Source organism: Oncorhynchus keta, unplaced genomic scaffold, assembly GCF_023373465.1.
Source record: "Oncorhynchus keta strain PuntledgeMale-10-30-2019 unplaced genomic scaffold, Oket_V2 Un_contig_3885_pilon_pilon, whole genome shotgun sequence".
Classification (NCBI taxonomy): domain Eukaryota; kingdom Metazoa; phylum Chordata; class Actinopteri; order Salmoniformes; family Salmonidae; genus Oncorhynchus; species Oncorhynchus keta.
Genome location: NW_026287484.1, coordinates 1 through 15,540, shown reverse-complemented (window position 1 = coordinate 15,540; position 15,540 = coordinate 1). Strand labels below are relative to the sequence as shown.

The following is a 15,540-nucleotide window of genomic DNA, read 5'->3' as shown; positions in this document are numbered from 1 at the left end:
TAGGAATTGTTAAATCCACTATACGATCACAATGACTTTGATAGACATTTCAATAGTTTTTTTGTTAGTATATTACAGGGCAGATGAATGTAGAATTGCTGTGGGAGTGGTATTTATATCCCGTCACTACTGATCATTCATCCATACTGTGTGTGTCCCATCATTGCAGCTTTGGAAATAAATTAACTATCCATTCATTGCTCCTTCCTGTGTTGACTCACTGACTTGAGAGACGGGACCAGGAAGGTCACACTAGGTCGATATCAAGCTCAAGCTTGCAAACGTTAAACACATCTCCATCTCCATGAACTAACACACCTGCACAGACCCACTCACACCCCCATCTCCATTAACTACATCACACCTGCCCAGACCCACTAGAACACATCTCCATCTCCATTAACTACATCACACCTGCCCAGACCCACTAGAACACACCCCATCTCCATTAACAACATCACACCTGCCCAGACCCACTAGAACACACCTCCAACACCATTATCTACATCAAACCTGCCCAGACCCACTAGAACACACCTCCAACACCATTATCTACATCAAACCTGCCCAGACCCACTAGAACACACCTCCATCTCCATTAACTACATCACACCTGCACAGACCCACTAGAACACACCCCCATCTTCATTATCTACATCAAACCTGTCCAGACCCACTAGAACACAGCCCCATCTCCATTAACTACATCAAACCTGCCCAGACCCACTAGAACACACCCCCATCTCCATTAACTACATCACACCTGCCCAGACCCACTAGAACACACCTCCAACACCATTATCTACATCAAACCTGCCCAGACCCACTAGAACACACCTCCAACACCATTATCTACATCAAACCTGCCCAGACCCACTAGAACACACCCCCATCTCCATTAACTACATCACACCTGCCCAGACCCACTAGAACACACCCCCATCTCCATTATCTACATCAAACCTGCCCAGACCCACTAGAACACAGCCCCATCTCCATTAACTACATCAAACCTGCCCAGACCCACTAGAACACACCTCCATCTCCATTAACTACATCACACCTGCCCAGACCCACTAGAACACACCTCCATCCCCATTATCTACATCAAACCTGCCCAGACCCACTAGAACACACCCCCATCTCCATTATCTACATCAAACCTGCCCAGACCCACTAGAACACACCTCCATCTCCATTATCTACATCAAACCTGCCCAGACCCACTAGAACACACCCCATCTCCATTATCTACATCACACCTGCCCAGACCCACTAGAACACACCTCCATCTCCATTATCTACATCAAACCTGCCCAGACCCACTAGAACACACCTCCATCTCCATTAACTACATCACACCTGCCCAGACCCACTAGAACACACCTCCTTCTCCATTATCTACATCAAACCTGCCCAGACCCACTAGAACACACCTCCATCTCCATTAACTACATCACACCTGCCCAGACCCACTAGAACACACCTCCATCTCCATTAACTACATCAAACCTGCCCAGACCCACTAGAACACACCTCCATCTCCATTAACTACATCACACCTGCCCAGACCCACTAGAACACACCTCCATCTCCATTAACTACATCACACCTGCCCAGACCCACTAGAACACACCTCCATCTCCATTAACTACATCACACCTGCCCAGACCCACTAGAACACACCTCCTTCTCCATTAACTACATCACACCTGCCCAGACCCACTAGAACACACCTCCATCTCCATTATCTACATCAAACCTCCCCAGACCCACTAGAACACACACCCGTCTCCAGCGCCCGCATCAGCACCATTTTATTTCTCTCCGTCACTTTCAACTTTTAGATAATAAAGCATTTTACCTTTCTATTGAATTAACAACAGAGGATTGGTTGATTTCCAGGTTTGAACTATAATATTTTAGATGACTGATTAGAAAAGTATCATCCAACCATCGGGTATCTCACCACACCCTCATATTCCATGTTTTGAAATATACAGACAGACGGATCAAAAGTCATTTTACATTGTATAACTGTACTTCTGACAGCCAACATTCTAACTCCTCCCATAACTTTATGACGTCATAACATTCCCAGAAGGATTATTGAGTCATTGTTAGTTTTACACTTAAGACATGACATTTACATTTTACATTTAAGTCATTTAGCAGACGCTCTTATCCAGAGCGACTTACAAATTGGTGCATTCACCTTATGACATCCAGTGGAACAGCCACTTTACAATAGTGCATCTAAATCTTTTAAGGGGGGTGAGAAGGATTACTTTATCCTATCCTAGGTATTCCTTAAAGAGGTGGGGTTTCAGGTGTCTCCGGAAGGTGGTGATTGACTCCGCTGTCCTGGCGTCGTGAGGGAGTTTGTTCCACCATTGGGGAGCCAGAGCAGCGAACAGTTTTGACTGGGCTGAGCGGGAACTGTACTTCCTCAGTGGTAGGGAGGCGAGCAGGCCAGAGGTGGATGAACGCAGTGCCCTTGTTTGGGTGTAGGGCCTGATCAGAGCCTGGAGGTACTGAGGTGCCGTTCCCCTCACAGCTCCGTAGGCAAGCACCATGGTCTTGTAGCGGATGCGAGCTTCAACTGGAAGCCAGTGGAGAGAGCGGAGGAGCGGGGTGACGTGAGAGAACTTGGGAAGGTTGAACACCAGACGGGCTGCGGCGTTCTGGATGAGTTGTAGGGGTTTAATGGCACAGGCAGGGAGCCCAGCCAACAGCGAGTTGCAGTAATCCAGACGGGAGATGACAAGTGCCTGGATTAGGACCTGCGCCGCTTCCTGTGTGAGGCAGGGTCGTACTCTGCGGATGTTGTAGAGCATGAACCTACAGGAACGGGCCACCGCCTTGATGTTAGTTGAGAACGACAGGGTGTTGTCCAGGATCACGCCAAGGTTCTTAGCGCTCTGGGAGGAGGACACAATGGAGTTGTCAACCGTGATGGCGAGATCATGGAACGGGCAGTCCTTCCCGGGAGGAAGAGCAGCTCCGTCTTGCCGAGGTTCAGCTTGAGGTGGTGATCCGTCATCCACACTGATATGTCTGCCAGACATGCAGAGATGCGATTCGCCACCTGGTCATCAGAAGGGGAAAGGAGAAGATTAATTGTGTGTCGTCTGCATAGCAATGATAGGAGAGACCATGTGAGGTTATGACAGAGCCAAGTGACTTGGTGTATAGCGAGAATAGGAGAGGGCCTAGAACAGAGCCCTGGGGGACACCAGTGGTGAGAGCGCGTGGTGAGGAGACAGATTCTCGCCACGCCACCTGGTAGGAGCGACCTGTCAGGTAGGACGCAATCCAAGCGTGGGCCGCGCCGGAGATGCCCAACTCGGAGAGGGTGGAGAGGAGGATCTGATGGTTCACAGTATCGAAGGCAGCCGATAGGTCTAGAAGGATGAGAGCAGAGGAGAGAGAGTTAGCTTTAGCAGTGCGGAGCGCCTCCGTGATACAGAGAAGAGCAGTCTCAGTTGAATGACTAGTCTTGAAACCTGACTGATTTGGATCAAGAAGGTCATTCTGAGAGAGATAGCGGGAGAGCTGGCCAAGGACGGCACGTTCAAGAGTTTTGGAGAGAAAAGAAAGAAGGGATACTGGTCTGTAGTTGTTGACATCGGAGGGATCGGGTGTAGGTTTTTTCAGAAGGGGTGCAACTCTCGCTCTCTTGAAGACGGAAGGGACGTAGCCAGCGGTCAGGGATGAGTTGATGAGCGAGGTGAGGTAAGGGAGAAGGTCTCCGGAAATGGTCTGGAGAAGAGAGGAGGGGATAGGGTCGAGCGGGCAGGTTGTTGGGCGGCCGGCCGTCACAAGACGCAAGATTTCATCTGGAGAGAGAGGGGAGAAAGAGGTCAGAGCACAGGGTAGGGCAGTGTGAGCAGAACCAGCGGTGTCGTTTGACTTAGCAAACGAGGATCGGATGTCGTCGACCTTCTTTTCAAAATGGTTGACGAAGTCATCTGCAGAGAGGGAGGAGGGGAGGGAGGGGGAGGAGGATTCAGGAGGGAGGAGAAGGTGGCAAAGAGCTTCCTAGGGTTAGAGGCAGATGCTTGGAATTTAGAGTGGTAGAAAGTGGCTTTAGCAGCAGAGACAGAGGAGGAAAATGTAGAGAGGAGGGAGCGAAAGGATGCCAGGTCCGCAGGGAGGCGAGTTTTCCTCCATTTCCGCTCGGCTGCCCGGAGCCCTGTTCTGTGAGCTCGCAATGAGTCGTCGAGCCACGGAGCGGGAGGGAGGACCGAGCCGGCCTGGAAGATAGGGGACATAGAGAGTCAAAGGATGCAGAAAGGGAGGAGAGGAGGGTTGAGGAGGCAGAATCAGGAGATAGGTTGGAGAAGGTTTGAGCAGAGGGAAGAGATGATAGGATGGAAGAGGAGAGAGTAGCGGGGGAGAGAGAGCGAAGGTTGGGACGGCGCGATACCATCCGAGTAGGGGCAGTGTGGGAAGTGTTGGATGAGAGCGAGAGGGAAAAGGATACAAGGTAGTGGTCGGAGACTTGGAGGGGAGTTGCAATGAGGTTAGTGGAAGAACAGCATCTAGTAAAGATGAGGTCGAGCGTATTGCCTGCCTTGTGAGTAGGGGGAAGGTGAGAGGGTGAGGTCAAAAGAGGAAAGGAGTGGAAAGAAGGAGGCAGAGAGGAATGAGTCAAAGGTAGACGTGGGGAGGTTAAAGTCGCCCAGAACTGTGAGAGGTGAGCCGTCCTCAGGAAAGGAGCTTATCAAGACATCAAGCTCATTGATGAACTCTCCGAGGGGACCTGGAGGGCGATAAATGATAAGGATGTTAAGCTTGAAAGGGCTGGTAACTGTGACAGCATGAAATTCAAAGGAGGCGATAGACAGATGGGTAAGGGGAGAAAGAGAGAATGACCACTTGGGAGAGATGAGGATCCCGGTGCCACCACCCCGCTGACCAGAAGCTCTCGGGGTGTGCGAGAACACGTGGGCGGACGAAGAGAGAGCAGTAGGAGTAGCAGTGTTATCTGTGGTGATCCATGTTTCCGTCAGTGCCAAGAAGTCGAGGGACTGGAGGGAGGCATAGGCTGAGATGAACTCTGCCTTGTTGGCCGCAGATCGGCAGTTCCAGAGGCTACCGGAGACCTGGAACTCCACGTGGGTCGTGCGCGCTGGGACCACCAGATTAGGGTGGCCGCGGCCACGCGGTGTGGAGCGTTTGTATGGTCTGTGCAGAGAGGAGATAACAGGGATAGACAGACACATAGTTGACAGGCTACAGAAGAGGCTACGCTAATGCAAGGAGATTGGAATGACAAGTGGACTACACGTCTCGAATGTTCAGAAAGTTAAGCTTACGTAGCAAGAATCTTATTGACTAAAATGATTAAAATGATACAGTACTGCTGAAGTAGGCTAGCTGGCAGTGGCTGCGTTGTTGACTTTGTAGGCTAGCTGGCAGTGGCTGCGTTGTTGACACTACACTAATCAAGTCGTTCCGTTGAGTGTAAATAGTTTCTACAGTGCTGCTATTCGGGGCTAGCTGGCTAGCTAGCAGTGTTGATTACGTTACGTTGCGTTAAAAGAACGACAATAGCTGGCTAGCTAACCTAGAAAATCGCTCTAGACTACACAATTATCTTTGATACACAGACGGCTATGTAGCTAGCTATGTAGCTAGCTACGATCAAACAAATCAAACCTTTGTGCTGTAATGAAATGAAATGAAAATGTGATACTACCTGTGGAGCGAAGCAGAATGCGACCGGGTTGTTGAGTGCGGAAGTTCTATTCAGTAGACGTTGGCTAGCTGTTGGCTAGCTAGCAGTGTCTCCTATGTTAAGGACGACAAATAGCTGGCTAGCTAACCTCGGTAAATTAAGATAATCACTCTAAGACTACACGCTCTAAACTACACAATTATCTTGGATACGAAGACAGCAAAGACAACTATGTAGCTAGCTAACACTACACTAATCAAGTCGTTCAGTTGAGTGTAATAGTTTCTACAGTGCTGCTATTCGGTAGACGGTGGACGTTTGCTAGCTGGCTAGCTGCTGGGCAGATAGCAGTGTAGACTACGTTAGGACGACGAAATACGAAGTTGCAATAGAAGTGCTGACTGTTTCACTTTGTTGTCCTCTTTCTTTTCCTTTTTCTTCTGTCCTTTTGTCCTTATTTTGTCTTCCTTTCTTCTGTTAACTAGATATTTTTTGTTGTTATTCTTTGTAAGCTAGCTAGCTTCTTCCAGGAGAGTCCCTAGCAACTGCTTAGCAACAAGTAAACAATTCTGCTAGCAATTCAGCTAGCTAAGATAACTGTACAATTTTATGAAAAATAGTTAATTTTTCAAAAGCCTGTCTTTTTTGGTTTGTTCCTTGTTTTGTCTTCTATTGAGTCTTGCAGTTCTCTTGATTTTTTCGATGTACTTCACTCTAAAAAAACATTTAAATCTCAATATATACAGGAGCTCATTTTTCAGCAGCTGCTCAATTTAGAACTCCGGAACATTACTCTGCCGTTGTGCTGTAGAATTTGTGAATTTTGTATCTTGTATAATAAGGGACTATCATTTATCCCAACATCACAGGCCACAGACATTGATACAGTTCAAGAATTCCAAAAGTGTTTTAATGGGGTTTCTCCCTGTGCACCTGACAATTTAAATCCATTAAATGAGACAAGTTACCAGACAGGACATATTGCTGATGCTCTTCCCATTGATAACCTGAATGACAATTAACTTGTGGGTGGTGGTGGTGATGACGGCCTATTGGATGACGTCGTCCATCGGGATTCCCCCCAAGAAAGAAGACTCTCTGGATTGATCACTGGGGTCAGGTGTGAAGGAGGAGGTTGATCATCAGGAGTCAGATGTGAAGGAGGAGGTTGATCATCAGGAGTCAGATGTGAAGGAGGAGGTTGATCATCAGGAGTCAGATGTGAAGGAGGAGGTTGATCATCAGGAGTCAGATGTGAAGGAGGAGGTTGATCATCAGGAGTCAGATGTGAAGGAGGAGGTTGATCATCAGGAGTCAGATGTGAAGGAGGAGGTTGATCATCAGGAGTCAGATGTGAAGGAGGAGGTTGATCATCAAGAGTCAGATGTGAAGGAGGAGGTTGATCATCAGGAGTCAGATGTTGGTCAAGGAATGTTGATATTGTGAACCTTGATCATCCTGTTTCAGGAAGTGATGTCACTAAGTACTGCCCCTGAGGCATTTGAGGGAGATTTTTTCCCCTCATAATGACATCACAATACCCCATAATGACATCACAATACCCCATAATGATGATTAAGAACAATTGTTGATTTTCTTTCAAAAACAAGGACATTTCTAAGTGACCCCAAACTGTTGAACAGTGTACATCTACATGATGTATTGTAGGAGCAGTATAGACCTAGTCTGTTCATGATGTAGGTAGGAGCAGTTAGACCTAGTGATCATCAGGAGTCCGATGTGTTTGTTGATCATCAGGGGTCAGATGTGAATGAGGAGGTTGATACATCTACATGTTACACCATGTAGGAGCATCAAGATGTCAGATGTGAAGGAGGAGGTTGATCATCAGGAGTCAGATGTGAAGGAGGAGATGTTGACACCCATAAGACAGGATTCAGATGTGACCCCATAGGAGGTTGATCATCACATGATGTTACACCTCATAGGATTATCACAATACCCCCATAATGGCATCACAATACCCCCATAATGACATCACAATACCCCATAACTACAAAGCAAAAACAGGTTTTTATAAATGATAAATTAAAAATTTGATTTTCTTTAAAAAACAAGGATATTTCTAAATGACCCCAAACTTTTGGACGGTAGTGTATAGACCTAGTCTGTTCATTATATACATCTACATGATGTATTGTTACACCATGTAGGAGCAGTATAGACCGACAGTAGCTAGCTACTTATTTAGATTTAGTTTGATTTAATGAAACTGCCTTTAATGTGCTGTAGTAAACATGTTTTATTTGCACTAATCAATCAACACATTCAGGTCTTTGTATGTCTCAATATAATAGTATTATTTAATTAAATCCATGTAAATCCTTTGTCTCAAAGGATTTAAATCCTTTGTCTCAAAATAAAATATGATCCTCAACTGCGTTTCCCCTCCAGTCAGCAGGCGGCGATGTGCGTCTTTCAGGCGACGCTGCCAGCGTGACGTATAATCTAGTGGACGGTTCTTCAGAAACAGCTCGTCAACCACCTCGGTAGCTTGCTAGCCAATATAGCCGATAGATTCAAGATATTTATACGATTTCGGTGTATATTAGCTACTGTGTTTTAGACACACTTCTGTGTCTAAACTTGTTAACCTGTTTAATTTAATATTACGTTATTTTGTATTAGTCAGCTTTAGTAGCTGGCTGGTTTAAGTTAGCAGGAGCCTAGTCGCTAATGATAGCTAGCTAGCTAACATCCCCGACCATGAGCTCCCTAAACTACTCTCCTCCTGTTAAAGAAGATGAGGTCTGCTGGACGGAGAAAGAGGGTCTGTGGCAGAACATTGTTGTGAAAGAGGAGAAGGAAGAGGAGGATGTTACAGTAAAACAAGTAGAAGGTGAGGCTGTTACAGTGAAAGAAGAGAAAGACGTTTCAGTGAAAGAAGAGGAAGACGTTTCAGTGAAAGAAGAGGAAGACGTTTCAGTGAAAGAAGAGGAAGACGTTTCAGTGAAAGAAGAGGAGGAGGGGGAGATTACTGTCACATTGGAGGAAGAAGAGGAGGTTGGTGATCTGTTTAACACCAGTAAGTACCGTCTCTGCAGTCGTTGAACCAATATGCAGTAAAAGGGTTCTCCACTTTAATGTTGTTCTGTAGGAATGGCTGAAGCTTCACTGTAACGTGTAGAACATCAAGAGTGGACCATCAACAAAACGTTAACAATTGATCAAATGCATCCAATGACAATGTCTGAAATACTGTACTCCCCAATATCTCCTATTAGATTAGCCCAGGAGGGGCTATCAGCAGTTGTTACATCCATTTTGGGACTTATACATGAATGATATGTACCCATTGCTTCTTGAAGAAATCACTTATAAATGCCTCATGAGCTTAGGTCAACTGTCGTACCCCATCAGAACCCAAAATATAAGCTTTTTTTCACGACAATGTTCATTAGTAAATGTAAACACACTGTATATCCTCAAAACATGATTCATTCATTTGAGTCTCAAGCATTTCTAAAACATTTAACATTTTCATTTAATTCTTTAAAACAAATCTAATTTAGAATAAGTAACGTAACAAAATGTGTAAAAAGGGAAGCGGTCTGAACTTAATGAATGCACTAGGGCCCCAACTAAAACAAATCTTGGGTCAACCAAGAATCATCTTTTCTTTCTACCAACCGATTTGGAGAAATGTTATAAACGTGTATTTTTCCATATATAGACACATCCCATGTGGTTTTTAATAAAATAAACTATATGTACTGAACTGGTCTGATGCTTTGAGCACGCAGTTTGATTAAATAATTAAGACACACATATGACTCGGGAACCAGAGATCAAGATAGCCTAACCATCAGTAAAAAACTCTTCCTCCTCCCGCTGGCCTTCGTAAATTCTGACGTTATGCTCCTATAGTCTCTGGTAATAAACTACACCAGCAGTCGGTAACCTTTTCCATCCATCCTTTGGGTTCCTTTTGGCAAAGCAGGCTGACATGTCTTTTTTTTTTTACCTTTATTTAACTAGGCAAGTCAGTTAAGAACAAATTCTTATTTTCAATGACGGCCTAGGAACAGTGGGTTAACTGCCTGTTCAGGGACAGAACGACAGCTCGGGGGTTTGAACTTGCAACCTTCCGGTTACTAGTCAAATCAAATCAAATGTGCTTCTACACCTGCATTGCTTGCTGTTTGGCGTTTTAGGCTGGGTTTCTGTACAGCACTTTGAGATATCAGCTGATGTACGAAGGGCTATATAAATAAATTTGATTTGATTTAGCCTGGATAATACCTGCCAGTCTGCACAGTGTAATATCAACCCTGAGCATATCAGACTGTTTTCTCCACTACATCACCGTATTCTTGCCGTAATTCCCGCTCTGGACCATTACACCGGATAATCGCAGCTAGCTTGCTGCCACCAAGTGGCCCAGCCTCGAAGCTAGTCTTGAGCCAGGCTCATCTCCCAGCCTGCTCAGTGGATCCTATGATCACTCGGCTACACAGCTGATGCCTCCCAGACTCTTCACTAAGACGACTAGAAGCCACTACATCACCGGATTCCTGCCGTAAGCTCTGGATCTTTGCACCAGTGTGGCTATAGTGGCTAACGCCCTTGTTCCGAAGCTAGCACCAGTTAGCCTCGAGCCAGGTGCATCTCCCGGCTAGCAAACAAAATTACTCCAGCTGCAGTACCTCTTTTGCCAATTGGCCTGGACCCTTTGTCAACACGGAGCCCCGCCGATCAATCACGACTGGTCTGCCGACGTAATTCTGTCCGATGTGCCCTCAACCGGCCTTTGCAGGACGTCCGTGATGCCCTTGTCCCGAAGCTAGCACCAGTTAGCCTCGAGCCAGGCGCATCTCCCGGCTAGCGTAGTAATGACTACCTAACGGCTTCCCTGGTTCTTATATTCCTGTTCACTGGACCCTATGATCATTTGTCTACATAGCTGATGCCTGCTGGATTGTTCATTAATCACGGGTCTCCATTTAGTTTTTTGTTTATCTGTCGGCCACAGTCTCGAACTCAGGCCCTGTGTGTAGTTAACTGACCCTCTCTGCCCATTCATTGCCATTTTACCTGTTGTCTTAGATGATTAACTGTTGTTGTCTTACCCGTTGTTGTCTTAGCTAGCTCTCCCAATCAACACCTGTGATTGCTTTATGTCTTTATGTCTTTATGTTGTGGTACAACCCTAAATCCGTAAACATGGGCACCCTCATAGATATTATCCTGACCAACTTGCCCTCCAAATACACCTCTGCTCATCACATTCAAACGCTCCCTAAAACACTTCTGCAAGCAGGCCTTTCTAATCGACCAGGCCCGGGTATCCTGGAAGGATTTTGACCTCATCCCGTCAGTAGAGGATGCCTCGTTGTTCTTTAAAAATCATTTCCTCACCACCTTAAATAAGCATGACCCTTTCAAAAAATGTAAAACTAAGAACAGATATAGGCCTTGGTTCACTGTACACAGCCCATCTGTAAATAGCCCATCCAACTGCCTACCTCATCCCCATGTTTTTATTGACTTTTTTGCTCTTTTGCACACCAGTATTTCTACTTGCACATCATCATCTGCACATCCATCACTCCAGTGTTAATTTGCTAAATTGTTATTACTTCGCTACTATGGCCTATTTATTACCTTTCCACCCTACTCCATTTGCAGACACTATATAGATATTTATATTGTGTTATTGACTGTTCCTTTGTTAATCCCACGTGTAACTCTGTTGTTTTTTGTCGCACTGCTTTGCTTTATCTTGGCCAGGTCGCAGTTGGAAATGAGAACTTGATCTCAACTGGCCTACCTGGTTAAAGTATCATTATGACATCATGGCCACCTGGTTAAATAAAGGTTAAATAACATTAAGAAAAATAATAAATATCATAACTTTATTGACAACACAAAATCTTTGCCCACCATTTTTGCTCCAGGCAGATATACTACATCCATAACTATCGGTTTCCTCATTAGCAGGGAGGAGTATCTGCAATCAAATTGCATGTGCATCGCCCTCGTGCTGCAAGTTTAGCAAACACAGATAGGGGCCTTGGAGACCAAAAGTCGTCTGGCACATTGCTTAGAGTTTCAACAACTTTAATAAGTTATTTCTAGCCTACAATCTTAGATGTTACTACTAATGTGAAAACAAGACAAAATATGACTATTCTTGCTCATTTTAAGACAATTGTCAAAAAGTCATTACATTCATTACAGACAACAATTGTTGTACAACATCATGGCTACGCTGTTGGCATCACCTTTTACAGTGATTTCCGCTGTTGTGGGCCTTTAATCATCTGTCTGACTTTGTTGTTCACACAGGAGAGAGACGGGACTACCGTGGATCCTCTGGGGAGTCTCAACAACCTCATGATGCTGACAAGGCAGAGAAGAGTCTCTCTAGATCAGAACACCTCAAAAAACGCCTGCAGAGATCCACAGGGAAGAGAACTCACTGCTGCTCTGACTGTGGGAAGAGTTTCACCTCATCAGGCATTAAAATTCATCAGAGAATCCACACAGGAGAGAAACCTTATAGCTGTAATCAATGTGGGAAGAGTTTTGTTCAATCTGGCTCTCTGACTTTACACCAGAGAACACACACAGGAGAGAAACCTTATAGCTGTGATCAATGCGGGAAGAGTTTTGTTCAATCTGGCCAGCTGACTTTACACCAGAGAACACACACAGGAGATAAACCTTATAGCTGTGATCAATGTGGGAATAGTTTTACTGCATCTAGCTATCTGACTGTACACCAGAGAACACACACAGGAGAGAAACCTTTTAGCTGTGGTCAATGTGGGAAGAGTTTTACTTCATCTAGCTCTCTGACTGAACACCAGAGAATACACACAGGAGAGAAACCTTATAGCTGTGGTCAATGTGGGAAGTGTTTTACTACATGTGGCTCTCTGACTCAACACCAGAGAATACACACAGGAGAGAAACCTTATAGCTGTAATCAATGTGGGAAGGGTTTTATTCGATCTGTCCACCTGACTCAACACCAGAGAACACACACAGGAGAGAAACCGTATAGCTGTAATCAATGTGGGAAGGGTTTTGGTCAATCTGGAGAGCTGACCCGACACCAGAGAACACACACAGGAGAGAAACCTTATAGCTGTAATGAATGTGGGAAGAGTTTTACTAGATCTGGCTATCTGACTTCACACCAGAGAACACACACAGGAGAGAAACCTTATAGCTGTAATCAATGTGGGAAGAGTTTTACTAGATCTGGCTATCTGACTTTACACCAGAGAACACATACATAAGATAAATCCTTACAGCTGTGCTCAATGTGGGAAGAGTTTTACTGAGTCTAGCACTGACTAATCACCATAGAACACACACAGGAGAGAAACCTTATAGCTGTGACCAGACTTAATCTGGTAAAATATCAGAAACTACATACATGGAGTCGTTTCATGTTATCAATGAATTAATGTCACAATGTGGTATGTTTTAACATTGTATTAGGAATATTTTAATAGTCTCAATGTAGAAGCCTAAACGTTTTCCCCCTCGTCAATTGATTTCAACATGATATGGATTTTAGGCTCAGGGGAAAAATCCAGGCTCTGAAATGGAATAGTACTAATTTATGTGATTTAACAAAAAAAGAGTTGTGTTACACTTAGTTGGCGACCCACTTGAATCAAAATGTAGCGAGCTGTTTTCTACTAATTGTCCTCTAACCAGGGATGTACACATTACTCCCAGATTCCGTGTGGTTTTTGAGCTGTTAGTTGTGCGCTGCCCTAAGGGACTCCCAATCACGGCCTGTTATGATACAGCCTGGATTTGAACCAGGGTCTGTAGTGACGCCTCCAGCGAGATGCAGTGCCTTAGACCGCTGCGCCGCTGGTGTGATAAAGGCGTGGGATTCTGGGTAATCCACAGCAGATTTATGGAGAACTTGAAAATTGAGTGGTCCTGGGATAGAAATGTATAAAATTGACATTACATCATAAAATCCACGTTTTAAATCACACATTAGCAATTTATGTTTTAGAAACTACTGTTGTTGGTTTGGCGTCAAATAAGCCTCTTTATATGTTATTTGCCAAATCTCTGTTTTCCATGTGGGTTCTATGCTAAAGATCCCTCTTTCAAGTTGGTATCGAACTGGAAAATACATCTTTAGGAGTGCTATCCACACTGTGGGGGCGGCAGGGTAGCCTAGTGGTTAGAGCATTGGACTGGTAACCGAAATATTGCAAGTTCAAATCCCCGAGCTGACAAGGGTAATTTATGACAAAAGTATAAAGTATATGTTTTATAAACTCATGAACACCAGCCAGTTTATCAGCCCGGCTTTGTTCATTTAGGTGTATTATACTTCTTCGCCACCAGAGGGGAACATTGAGTAATTTTCCATGTCAATTTGATATATTTTTATACTAAAATGGATGACAGTTTATTTTGATGTTGTGAATATGAGACACATGGAAACAATTGATTCATTTATAGTAGTAAATTAGGAATTAGTAGGAATTGTTAAATCCACTATACGATCACAATGACTTTGATAGACATTTCAACTGTTTTTTTTGTTAGTATATTACAGGGCAGATTCATGTAGAATTGCTGTGGGAGTGGTATTTATATCCCGTCACTACTGATCATTCATCCATACTGTGTGTGTCTCATCATTGCAGCTTTGGAAATAAATGAACTATTCATTCATTGCTCCTTCCTGTGTTGACTCACTGACATGAGGGACCAGGATGGTCACACTAGGTCGATATCTAACTCAAGCTTCACCTCGTGCTTTTCATGAACTGTGTGGTTGTGTTATCTAGTGGGAACCCGATAGCAGGGTAGGCTCTGGTGCCTTCTTGCCGTGGGCACAAAACAACAGAGGAAATTAACATGGTTGCTCCTTTTTGTTTTGTCAACTTTTCGGTAGGGATGTTACGTTTGATACCGGAGCTACGAGGCACGTGTCCAAATCGCTCAGCAGTAAACTTCAAAGCAGTGTGCTGATGCCTGTATCACTTTATCAGCAGCACGTGATCAATGACGTCTGAATATTAATTTTGTCCATCATTCTCTCTGTCTCTGATCTTTTGATCTGCAAACACGTTTAGGTTTGTTAGTTTGGTTGTAAATGGTCTCCGTGCTGGTTGGCTACACTTGTTAGGCTAATTGCTATTCGGCTAAATAGCTAACGTTATCTGGCTGGCTAAGATAACTGCATACTGTATAGCTTTGATTATTTGGTTAGATGGCGTTATGTATTTCCAAACATTGGTTTACTTTAATCACTCAAGTCATGATTGCAAACGATTGGTTAAATTTGAAGTAAAACATTTGAAGTTATTTCTGTTGTAGTTTACATCATAGGTAATAGGCTGGTCCTCCATATTACATCACACCATCATAGGTAATAGGCTGGTCCTCCATATTACATCACACCATCATAGGTAATAGGCTGGTCCTCCATATTACTTCACACCATCATAGGTAATAGGCTGGTCCTCCATATGACATCACTCCTGACTTTATCATTCTAATGAATTCTGATTAGTTTTATGTAACAACTCCAAAAATAGAACAGTGAGGTATAACTTTGAATTGGGACTTTAAAAAGAAATGTTGATCTTTTATAAACAATACAAAACATACAAACGACGACATCACACCTGCCCAGACCCACTAGAACACACCCCCATCTCCATTAACTACATCACACCTGCCCAGACCCACTAGAACACACCCCCATCTCCATTAACTATATCACACCTGCCCAGACCCACTAGAACACACCTCCATCTCCATTAACTACATCACACCTGCCCAGACCCACTAGAACACACCTCCATCTCCATTAACTACATCACACCTGCCCAGACCCACTA

The 15,540-nt window shown here is 44.4% G+C and overlaps 1 protein-coding gene and 1 long non-coding RNA gene across 2 annotated transcripts; one reads left to right on the top strand and one right to left on the bottom strand.

The window, feature by feature from the left end:
• Positions 1-398: 398 nt before the first annotated feature.
• Positions 399-15,539, bottom strand: LOC127924252 (uncharacterized). The gene is made up of 5 exons (XR_008117386.1): positions 15,449-15,539; positions 1,537-1,686; positions 1,263-1,386; positions 564-613; positions 399-414 (listed from the first exon to the last, which is right to left on the bottom strand). It is a non-coding gene; the product is annotated as an uncharacterized LOC127924252 (long non-coding RNA).
• Positions 8,122-14,363, top strand: LOC127924251 (zinc finger protein 180-like). Its single transcript, XM_052508820.1, has 2 exons — positions 8,122-8,729; positions 11,993-14,363. Exons 1-2 carry the CDS (start codon positions 8,411-8,413, stop codon positions 12,949-12,951), a joined length of 1,278 nt encoding a protein of 425 aa, XP_052364780.1. The 5' UTR covers positions 8,122-8,410; the 3' UTR covers positions 12,952-14,363.
• Position 15,540: the final 1 nt, after the last annotated feature.

What these genes read in the sequence shown, in the direction of transcription:
- LOC127924251 (XM_052508820.1), top strand. Translation starts at nt 8,411, where the DNA reads ATGAGCTCCCTAAACTACTCTCCTCCTGTTAAAGAAGATGAGGTCTGC. An exon ending in TGGTGATCTGTTTAACACCA is followed by an intron (nt 8,730 to 11,992) that starts GTAAGTACCGTC and finishes TTGTTCACACAG; the next exon opens with GAGAGAGACGGGACTACCGT.